At 41.9% G+C, this 12,000-nt stretch overlaps 1 protein-coding gene across 1 annotated transcript; it reads left to right on the forward strand.

Moving 5' to 3' along the window:
* The first annotated feature begins 10,331 nt into the window (after window positions 1-10,331).
* Window positions 10,332-11,333, forward strand: xkr6b (XK, Kell blood group complex subunit-related family, member 6b). Its single transcript, XM_046373941.1, has one exon. The coding sequence runs from the start codon at window positions 10,374-10,376 to the stop codon at window positions 11,331-11,333; it is 960 nt and encodes a 319-aa protein (XP_046229897.1). The 5' UTR covers window positions 10,332-10,373.
* The last annotated feature ends 667 nt before the right edge of the window (window positions 11,334-12,000 follow it).

Here is a 12,000-nt window from a genome sequence, read left to right on the forward strand (position 1 = left end):
AAGTGATCAATAGCAGTGTGTATCTGAAAGGCAAGGCAACATCCCTTCTCTTTAGCACTGATACAGAATCTGCACCTCCTTATCCATATCATGCTTAAGTCTACTATTGGAGAATGACCCCAAATTATCTTAGATCAGCCTGAATCTCTGGCCGTCGTCCATCTAAAGGCACTGAGGCCTTTTGCTTGTGACTCCACTCCTCTTTCACTTGTCCTTTCTGTCATCCACTATCATCCTTTCCTCCCATTTCCCTTCTCACCTTTTTCTCTCTGCTTTCCACTTGTCTTAGTGGTGGCACAATGTCACGTGATTACAGTGCAATGAGTTGGGTTACCTGGGGACTGTTGCTAAGGGTGACAAATGACTGGCTGTGCAGAGAGGAAAAGACAGAGTACAGCAGAGGGGAGGAGGGCTTCTATATGTGCTGGGGGTCAGCGTTTGTGCTCTGTGCAACAGATTTTAAAAAAAAAAGGAAGGAGAAAGCTTTTTGACACTGCCACTTGAAATGTGAAACAGTATCACTTTTCTTCAATAACTGAATCATACACTTTAGAGGGTGGTTTGACTTTTTGGGAAATAAAGCTCCAGCCAAAGTTCAGTCAGGAAGACTATTCTTTCGTACGTTTAGGCCTGCAGTTTATTTCTCATGCTATGATGTCCTGTTGTCACTCTCCACAGCTGTCTGTTGAGATATCTCAACCCATAGCACTGTGACCAACTTACATTGTTAGCCAATCATTTGTTGTTGTCCTTCCCAACCCCCCCACCCCACTCCCCATCACATCCCAGTCTTTGTAGATTCACCAGCTTCGTCATTAAATCAACCTCATCATTCTCAGCAGAGTCATCAGCTACCACCACCACCAGTGTCTAGAGTCTAAGCTCCAAAGACTTTCTGACAAGACTTAATTATCACATCATCTGTAATAAACAGTTATCTTTACTTCATTCTCTTGTCTCTCCCAACTGAAATGTGCTTATTAACTTTCTTGGTGGGAGTTAGATGAAAATATACTGAGGATGGTTAGCTTAGCTTAGCATAAAGACTGGACTTTTTTTTGGTCGGAAGTCACTGATTGCGATCAAGGAATAGTCCAATACATAAAGCCACATGCTGTCTATTTAACCTCCTGGTAGGTGGTTTTATTTATTTATTCATTTATTTATTCATCATTATTTATTTTACCTTTAAACCAGGAAAGGTGCTTTTCCTGCTTTTTCCACCTTGCCAAATGTTGCCAAATTGTCATTGTCAAAAAGCAAATATTTCTTTAGGATTTCCAAAGAAGCACTACAGTACAGTAACTAACTAACTAACTACAGTAAATTAACATGTAATTTTTCAAGAAAAGCTTACATCTTCTCTTCTAACAGACAACATGAAATGATGTATACAGGATGCATGAAGTGTTATAATTACAGTGATAATATTTAGTCGAGATGTCAGAGGTGGTTAACCGGCACACACTCCAAGAACTGACAGGGTGGAGCAGAGTTGACACAGCATCTCTCATCTCAGTTTGCTGCTCCCCATCGCTTTCAGCTTGCATCATGTCATCGTGGTCTCTGTTCAACATTTCAGCAGCTCACTGTGTAGGAATCACCCAGAGGAACTGGTCACAGACTGTTGTGTGTACCTGACATGTTTGTAGGACTCAAATCTCAGCTTAGCCAGCTTTTCATAGAAAGTTATTCAGCCCCATAAGGAGAGGAAAGACATATCTGATGCAGAATCAGTGATACACTGTTAAGAGGGAAGCCAATTAAACCACATTGAGCCAGTGTGTTTCTGGAAAGTTTAAAAATTTCTAATCTTGACACACAAAAACGTTAACATTTTGCACCTACGTTATATTGCCATTCCATATTCCTGTCCCGTAGATGCTAAGAAGCTGACTTGAAGAGATGTGTGCTGTAACAGTTTCATTTGGCACTGTGCAAACTAGCGAGCGATGAATAACACAACACTGATATGACTGTTAAACTCCCACAGGAGCTGTGATACTTTCATTCACTGTAAAGGGCAAAACGATGGCAGGTTTGCGAGATGCAGGATTCTGAAGTGTCCTTGAGCAACAGACTGAATCGCTGCCAGTTTTTCTGTAGCTGACCCGTACTGTTGACCTCACTATCGCTCAGTGAAAAGATGACTTTCTGCTTTGAAATCAGTATCAGAGAGCAATCTGTTTGCTCCCTCTGCTGCCATCCCAGTGAGGTAACTCCAGGACACCGGAATATCTGTCACAACAGGAATTTTGCTTCACAAACATACAGTTTATTGTCTGCATTTGAGTGTGAAAAGGGACATTATTGTGTGAGCACGATTGGCTCAATTGAAGATGGAAAAATGGTACAAAATATAAGAGTCTAAGAGTTTGGTCAAGGTAGGCTTCGGAAGAAGAATTTCGTTCAACATGTCTTCTGACGTGCTAGTCATTCTAATGGTGAGGATGGTGCACACTTTCAGGCAGTTCCTCTTCAAAGTCATGCATGGTGTTGAACTTATTCATTCAAAAAGTGACTGAAGTAGTTGTGTGAAGAATGAAAAAAATAAAAGAGATTGAGAGAAGTTTAAATTCTACAGATTTTCTCATCAAGTGGGTACGCTTGATAATTTTTTTGAAAAGTTATAAAAAATTTTGAATGCAGTCCCTCCAGGTTTGAAGTCAGTGAGGCAGGTTTAAGATACTGTTTGGCAATCAGAAAAGCTTGTTTGAGGCATACTGACTCCTTCAGGCAGGCAGAGGACTGTGCAGACCTTGAAGGAAAAATTGACAAAAACCAGTCAAAAACAGTTCTTAATCATGTCACTTTCCCACACTTTACAGCAACAGTTACGCACTAGCATCTCAGAAAGCTATAGCAGCAGATGATCCAGCAGTGGACAGTGAAGAATCACTCAATTAGAAATGATCAAATAGAAGAATTTTATATAACAAAAGTAACTAAGACCAGAAAACCTGAGGAATCTGACCAGAGCTTCCAGGCAAATATGTCAGTAGTTTTTCTTTTGAACATTTTGTCAAGCAGCAACTTCTCAAATTTAAGAAGCTATAGAAATAGCAAATTTTTTACTGAAGACGTGACTTAAAACAGTAAATCAATCATTATTATTATATATAATAAATTAGCGTAGTTATCATTTTAAACGCTAATACATAGGCATATTGAGTTTGTTGTAACATTTAATTGCTTTGTCAAAAGATCACACATCTTACAACTGCTTGCAGGGTTTCAGTTCTCCTTTTATGCGGTGCATGGGCACTTTCAGGTCAGCACCTTCTAAAGGTTAGTATTTTTTTTTTACAAATGATTGTCATTTAGAAACAGACGGTAGAGAAGAAACAGACGGTAAAGAAGAAACAGAGACTGGCCATGAATTAAGAGTACCTGCTGTGACTGCTACCCATCTTTGCCACACATCTTCCATCATTTTCCTCAGGAAAAAAAAAACAGCATTGAAAAAGAAGAAACATTTCTACACTAAAAGACTGAATTCTGTCTTGGAGACAGGCTGGGATTTCGTGAGAGCTACACAGAAAAAGAAGGAGGATTTAAATGAGGTTTAAACCTCATTGAGAATCATGTGGCCCCTTGGAGTGACTCAGGGTGTGACTCACTGCAGCTGGCGTTGCCTCCACCTTACACACACGCACACACACACACTTTTTCATAAACCCTCAGGCCTTGCGTATGTCATGTGTCCCCCATGCTTAGTGTTCAGCCAGATTCCACCTGTTAATAGACGACGCATAAGCTCTGCTTCATGCTGCTGTAATAGTACTTGCGATCTTCTTATGAATCACCTTATGACAAGATACAAGATATGAATGCAGTCTGAGCTGCTGAGCCCTCCCACGAGCATGACTTCGGAGACAGATGCTCTTAAACTTGGCAAGGTGTGTGTGTGTGTGTGTGTGTGATCCTCCTAAACACCCACTCGAGGGATTAGTGTAAGAGTGGTTAGATGACTCATCGGTCAGTGACTTTGGAGGAGAAGGATGAAAAACATGGCCAAGATGTCCACATGATGTGTGTGTGTGTGTGTGTGTTTGTCATTCCACCTGTCACTCACTGCAGCTCATGTTCAGATCACAAAATGTCTACTCATGTGCACCTCATTGAGGCAGATGTCTTCCTTTGGCTAGTCAATTTCAGATACAGGCCAACCTGAATCTGCATTTCTGAAGATGGCGTGTTAGTGAGTGTTAGTGGGGGTTAATGGTCGCCTGTGCCTCGACAGCAGTGGCAGACGGCTGAGCTTGGAACACGACCCCGGCACAGCGTTGAGCTGTTAGGCCATGCGTACACTGCTTAACGAGCCATGAGCGATAGCTATGATCTCGCCACAAATAATTCATGAGGAGCCCTGTAGAGGAGCTATGGAGCTAAAAGGAAAGGGGAAGAGGAAAGCATCAAGGAGTGGACCACAGCCTAAGTGGAGTGAGGGTGGGAGGCGAGGAGAGGAAGACAGAGAGAGATCTATTTGACAAATGTGTCTGGAATAGAAAGGAAATCCCCTATTACTTGTATGTGCATGTGTGTGTGTGTGTGTGTATGTGTGTATTTGTGTGTACTTATTTTTAGAGGGCCATTTGTGTTACTACATCTGAAAAAAGGCACAGTGGGAGTGTTAACAGTGTGCATAACAATCGCGGGATGTGTGTGAGATTCTTGTGAAGGCGTGTGCTACGTGTGTGTGTTGGAGACGTGATGGAGTGAGTTCAGATTTTTTTGACAGCCGTGAAACCCAAAGTGTTCAACTGTACAAGTTGTTTTTTTTATTGCTGAAACCAAGGGAATATGAGCTAACAAAGTGCTTTGTCAGAGAGGAAATGGGTGGATGTGAATGTGTACAGTGAGAACTCTCATTTAGCTTTTCAGTGGAGATGCTTCCTTTATTTGCTTGTGTTCTTTTTCTGTTTGTGTGTGTTTTCTTAAGTTACAGAGCATTTGCCGTTGTCAGCCTTGTTACTGTCAGTTTAAAATAATCGGTGAGAGTATTGATAAGAAACAAAATGTAAGTGAACGCCAGTGCTGGTCCACCAGTTCAGACCAGACCGACACATCTCAACGACTATATTACAGATTTCATGACTTTTGCTCCAACCACACCATGAAGGTAACAATCTTATCAAGTTTGTGTTTAGCAACTTGCTATTACCTTCCAAACAAACATCTTGGAAATAAATTATTCAAAATTTGCAGAACTTAAATTTAAATTAAACGTCTCAGGGGGCGGCACTGTCGCCCCATAGCAAGAGGGTTCCAGGTTCGAATCCCGGTCTGGGCCCTTCTATGTGGAGTTTGCATGTTCTCCCTGTGCCTGCGTGGGTTTTCTCCGGGTACTCCGGCTTCCTCCCACAATACCAAAAATCCCACAATACCAAAAACATGCACGTTAGGTTAATTGGCTACTCTACATTGTCCCTAGGTGTGTGTGTGAGAGTGTATGGTTGTCTGTCTTTGTGTGTTGGCCCTGCGATTGACTGGCGACCAGTCCAGGGTGTACCCCGCCTCTCACCTGTAGTCAGCTGGGATAGGCTCCAGCTCCCCCGCGACCCTGATGGATAAGCGGTATAGAAAATGGATGGATGGATGGATGAAACATCTCAGAAATATTGGGTGACTTGCCATAAAATGAATAAATCCTATCAACTTAGATGTTCCCACGACTTTCCATCTAGTGCAGGTCCAATTTTTCACCTATACTGGGCAGTATCTCAACATCTATTCAGTGGATGTGTGCAACAGTTTGTACAGACTTTCATGGTTCCCAGATGATGTATCCCAAGGACTTGATGCCATGACTTTTACTTTAGCGGCACATTGGTGATGAAGTTTTAAGACCAAATTTCTGTTGACTTACTATAACATTCCCATCAGCCTCAGCCGTACATGTGTTTAGCGCTAACCAATAAATATCAGCATGCTGATGAAATAAAATGAGATGGTGTGTATTGTAAACATTACATTCATTCAAATTCATTCACTGCAAGCCCTGTAGCCATCAGCATTTAGCTCAAATCACTGTACAAGCAGGGCCTCACAGTTTTGCAAGCACGGCTGTTGAATCTTGTTTTTCCGAAGCGAGACAGCTATGGCGGCCATGAAGATTACTGTTTCTGACAGAGGAACTACAGACCGGTGAGATGTATCAGTGGAACACACAAACTCATGGAAATTGGAGGATGGAGACAAAGGCCCTGCGTAGGTCTCGGTGGCATGTCATTAGTGAGGGTGAAGGGTTGACTTGTTCCATCTGACATTTACCAGTACAACTGAAAATGTCACGGAATGCCAGCCTTTACCCCTGGATATAATGGTGTCTCCTACAGCCCAGAGCTATTGATCCCAAAAAAACTTTTGTTCATTTTGAACCCCTCTCTTGTTCCCCCTGTCCTCTGTCCTGAGAGAGACCACCATCCCCGTGCTCCTGAGTTTACTCATCTAGCTCCATGCATTAGCAGCCTTGGCTCAGCGGACAAAGGATGACAGTGCTAGGAACAGAATAGGGGGATATTTTGTGTATAATGTAGCAAAAGTTGCTCTGTGCCAACATTTTTGGCAACAATGTTTCATTTCTTCAGTTTCTCTCCCAGCTTTTGGGAAACTCTGGCTATCTTAATTCAGGTTGGTTAATTTAGTCTCTGACTGATAGACTGAACCATGTAAAGGTTTGCCAGCTTTGTCCAAAAAAGAAGCAGAGGGACCTTTGTTGTGGACAGAAAAAGAAAGACCAATCCAGTTTAGTTTCTTAGTTTGTGCTTGGATGAGATTTGACTTATTAACTGATGAATATCACCTTCATAAATACATTTTTTGTGAGAACATGCTTAATTTCTTGGTCAGTAAATAGTCATATGATCAGAAGAAAAGTGTCTGTGCTGGGATCTCTACATTTAAAAATTAAAGGCCCTGCGTGCAGGATTTAGTGGCATCTGGCAACCAGCATCTAAACTGTAACCAACCCATCTGGAGCCAGTGTTTTATTTGTCTGTTGTGGGCTACTGTAGAAACATGGTGATGCAACCTGGCGGACTCTGTGGAAGAGGACCTGCTCCCTCTGTAGACATAACTCTAAGGCAATGAAAACACAGCAATCCTTAGTTTTGGGTACTACACTAAAAAAAAAAAATCATAGTGAACATTATATTCTATGTGTGCCCCTTAATCCTACACAGGACCTTTAAATGGTAACTGCAAAATAACAACATTAAAACAACATTCCAATGCTAGGAAGAGATCATTAATTACTTTATGAGCACAAGTAAACAAAAAGTGAAAAACAATTCCTTCTCAGGGATCTCACATGCAATCAGATTCACTGGAGGTCTAGTCACTTAGTTTGGTGTTGCCTATATGTATGCAGAATAGGAGCTGGTTAATGCTTAAATCTTAGTCAAAACAGTAACGGAAAGCAGTCCAACCCTACTAGGCGATGCGTTCTTTACAGTGCACTGTTCTCAAACTCATTTCAAATTAAACAGTAATCTCTTCCCCAAAAGCTAATGCAGAGGCTAATTATGTTGAAAACCACTCATAAGCATTTTCCACTTCTGCTCGTTATGCTGCAGTAAATTTGTGTCTCACTTGTAGGAACTGAATTTAGATCCATGGCCTCTCAATTTGTTTTGGGGAGTGCTACTGTCTAGTCTATTTCTGTCCTTGCTGCACTATTGTCCTCGGTTGACTGCCTTCACATCAAGTACTGGATTTATTTGGCCAGTCTCCCAGCTCAGGCAGATAGGCCCTGCAGCTTCCACCCAATATGCAATTACTGAAGTTACTGTTAAAAGAAGTGCAAACCATTAGAATTGTCATACTAGTTTCAGTTATTGTTTTCTCTACAACCAGCCTTGGGTTAGCATGTTTGAAGAGCTATAGTTGTTTGCAGGTTTGAGAGGATAAAAGCCCATCAGACTGCTGTTTTCCTTCTTTTTTGTTGTCTTTTGTTGGACGGATTGATGTTTTTTTATTTACCATGCATCTTCAAGCATACATTGTGATGTTCCCATCCAAAGCTTTGATCCACTATACGTTTTCCCTCATCGTTGTTCACTGCTCTTCTTCTGGCCACATTAATTGGCAGCTCCAACTGCAGTGCTCCATTTCAAAATCCATACCCAAGAAGATTATAATCTTAATTAGCAATATCACAGCTCTGAGCATATTACATTTTTGCTCAGCAGTATACAGTGACTCCTGGTGTCTTGTCCTTTAAAAAGGAAAAAAAAAAAAAAAGCAGGACTGCAGATGTGATTGCAACAGGAGCTTGATTCAATTAGATGCCACTTCTCAGCTGCATTACCTACTGTTTCCCTGGCTTCACCGGAGTCACTTCACCACTATGAAACCACATCAGTCATGAAAATAGCGAGTCTAGCAGCTGACAATATGGGTCACGTGGTGCACTTAAGAGAATTATAATTGCCTTGCCTACTATATGGCTTCTCTAGCAAGTCCAATAAGCACACCTTTAGGAGCCAAACAGAGGACTGTAAAATGTTTACCAATGTACCAGTGATGTTTTTCTCATTGATACCTTACACGGGGCATTCATACTGGGTTGAATAAAGCTGCTGAGACATACAGTTACGTCTTTCAGACAGTTTTTCTTCCAGGTTCATATTTCTTGTGTTTTGCTTATGAAATTCAGTTTCCTTTCATTCCTTTTGTTTGGTTTTATTACTACATTTTCTTGCTTTTAAAGTAAAACATTTGTATTTATTTGCCAATAAAAATCCACACATTTTTATGTCAAATCCTTTAAGTATTTATCTGTTAACATCGAAAAAGCCCATTTAACCCTTTCTGATAAACTCCTCATGAATACGGAATGATACATTATTACTGTGTATTTAAAAAGTACAGCTAAGTATGCCCTCTAGTGTTGTCAAAACTCAACCACGTACAGGTGTGCTGAACAGTGAATTAATGCATTTCTCTGGGTGTTTTTGTGCCTTTTGCATTAATACACTATATATACATATTACAGCCCTGCAATCATTTTAATCCCCGTAGTAATATCCTTTGTACAATTATCTGTTTTAAAAAGGGGAGCTTGGGGCCACCCCTGCTTGTGAATAACTGAGCCTTTTGAGGACGCTCCTTTCGTACCCAGTCATGTTACTATCACCTGTTACCAGTCAACCTGTTTACCTGTGAGATGTTCCAAACAGGTGTTTTTTTGAGTTCTCCACAACTTTTCCAGTGTTTTGTTGCTCTGGTCCCAAATTGCTTGAAACATGTTGCTGGCATGAAATTCAGAATGAGCATATATTTAACAAAAAAATAAATGAAGCTGATGAAGTAAAATATAAAATATTTAATCTTTGTACTGTTTCCAGTTGAGAGTATGGAGTTGAGTATGTCCAAAACAATTGGCAGGTTATATGTTTTATTTAAGCTTTAAACAGCATTCCAACTTTTTTGGAATCAGTGTTGTATTATATATGAGACAATGTTGGAATTATCTGACTATCCATCTTTTCTCTCTTTGCAGGTACATCCGCACCATGTACCTCGGTATACAAAGTCACCGGCAGAAGGAGAACCAGCGGCGCTTTTACTGGGCTATGATGTATGAGTATGCCGATGTCAACATGCTGCGACTGTTGGAGACCTTCTTAGAAAGCGCCCCTCAGCTGGTGCTGCAGCTCTGCATCATGATCCAGAGCAACAAGGCTGAGTGGCTGCAGTGTAAGCAGCTGTCTAATACAAGCAACTTTATATAAGCAACCCCAGAGTCTAATTTTCAACACTTCTCATCTCTGTCTTTTTTACTCTATAGTGTATGTCATCCTGTGGTTGTAGCACGACCTTACAAATCCATTTTCTGTGAAGTTCACATATCACTTTATTTGAAGTATGCAATGTTCTCCACCATTCTATTCAATTTCCAGCATTCATCACTCTTCACCCAAGGAAGTCAATTCAGTCATAACAAGTGATACCCTTCCCTGTCCTGGTGTCTTTAGAAAAGCCATCAACACATTTGCTGAGAGGCACCATGCTGCTCCTCTGCAGATAATCCCCTATAATTTTTCATGCAGAGGGTTACTGCTTCGACATATCTGCTGTCTCTACTATTGTCCAAATCTTATGTAAACTGAATTGGTACACTAAATTGAGACTGCATTGACTGAATGAACTATGATTGGCTGAAACAAGATGTACTGGACTGACAGCCAAGTCAAGATAAAATTGTAATTCACTGGGTTATGCTAGAAAACTGGGTTTTCATTTATTTTCTGATGTTTTTAGAGGCATCAAACAGCATCTGTCAGTATCTCTCATTCTGGTCATTCTTATTCTTAGTCTCTGCTTTTACTTTTTGTCTCTCCATATATATATTCACAGGTGTTTCTGCCATGTCCTCCCTCTTGTCCCTGGCCTGGGTGCTTGCCTCCTACCACAAACTCCTGCGTGATTCACGTGACGACAAGAAGAGCATGAGTTACCGAGGTGCTCTGGTGCATCTGTTCTGGCGTCTTTTTACCATCTCCTCACGGGTGCTTTCCCTTGCCCTCTTTGCCTCTGTTTTTCACATCTACTTTGGCATTTTTGTGGTGCTCCACTGGTGTGCCATGGCTTTCTGGGTCATCCATGGCGGCACCGATTTCTGCATGTCCAAGTGGGAGGAAGTACTGTTCAATATGGTGGTGGGTGTGGTATATGTCTTCTGTTGGTTCAATGTACGTGAAGGCCGGACACGGTACAGAATGGTGGCCTATTACACAGTAGTACTGTTAGAGAATGCCATCCTCAGCTCCCTTTGGTATGCGTACCGCGACCCAGCCACCACTGACGCCTATGCCTCTTTTGCCCTCTGCGGCGTCTTCCTGTGCTTTGCCTCAGGTGTGGCCTGTATGGTTCTCTATTATGGGGTTCTACATCCCATGGGCCCCCGGCTGAGGGTGCTGGCCAGCTCATGCTGTGCTGAGCTGTTGTGGGGCCTTCCATTACCCCCAGAGGCTGAGCCCATGGCTCCCACTCCAGGCCCCCGTGGCTCTCAGGCCACCCCCACACGGGGCCTGACGGGGGAGTATGTGGAATCAGATGAAACAGCCACGGACACCTGCCTTCCTGTTTTCCAGGTGAGATCCACAGAGCCTGTGGATGCAGCTGGCAGGCCCATCCGACCTGAGGGTCCTCTCATCAAGATAGACATGCCCAGAAAACGCTACCCAGCCTGGGATGCACACTTTGTGGATCGGCGCCTGCGCAGGACCATAAATGTGCTGCAGTACATTAGCCCTAATGCGGTGGGCATCAGGTATAGGGACGGTCCGCTTCTTTATGAACTCCTGCAGTATGAATCCTCCCTCTAAAGGCATCTTTTCCACATCTCTGTCACCTACACTTACACACAACAATGCACATGCCTTTCCTTTCTTTAATTCTGCTCTTCCTCTTTTCCAGATATTATCTCTTTCCATTTGACATGAGGCTCTCTCTCTCTCTCTCCCCTCTCCAACCATTCAGTTTCTCTGCAGGAGATGTGTGTTTTGTCAACTGAAAATCTGTCTAAACACACAGTCATGATTTATTTTTGGAAAAAAAACATACAGTATAGAGAGAAAATTATGAACCTACAGTATCTTATGTGACATATACAGAAGTCTCATATAAATCCCTCTACATTGATGGAGGAGGGTTATGTATGAGTGTGTAGATAACATATGAATGTTTCATTATGAAATGTGTTTAATGCATTATACTGTATTGGTGATTCAACCTGTGAATACTTGTGAAGGGCATAATGTATGTCCCTGTGACATGGGACTAGCGCAAAGCCTGATGGGAATGATGGAGGAGAGTCTCAGATGAGGCAGGTCTTTGCACAGCCCAACATTTACTGCCATTCTTGAGGTAAATTATTGAAATGTATAATAATGTTTACCAAGTCCTTAGCCCATGAACTAAGAAGCACTGAAATTTTTATCATGATACCATTACATTAAGGGCACATGCAATGATGTGTCCTTTTTTGTAATT

This window comes from Scatophagus argus, chromosome 19, assembly GCF_020382885.2.
Source record: "Scatophagus argus isolate fScaArg1 chromosome 19, fScaArg1.pri, whole genome shotgun sequence".
Taxonomy (NCBI): Eukaryota; Metazoa; Chordata; class Actinopteri; family Scatophagidae; genus Scatophagus; species Scatophagus argus.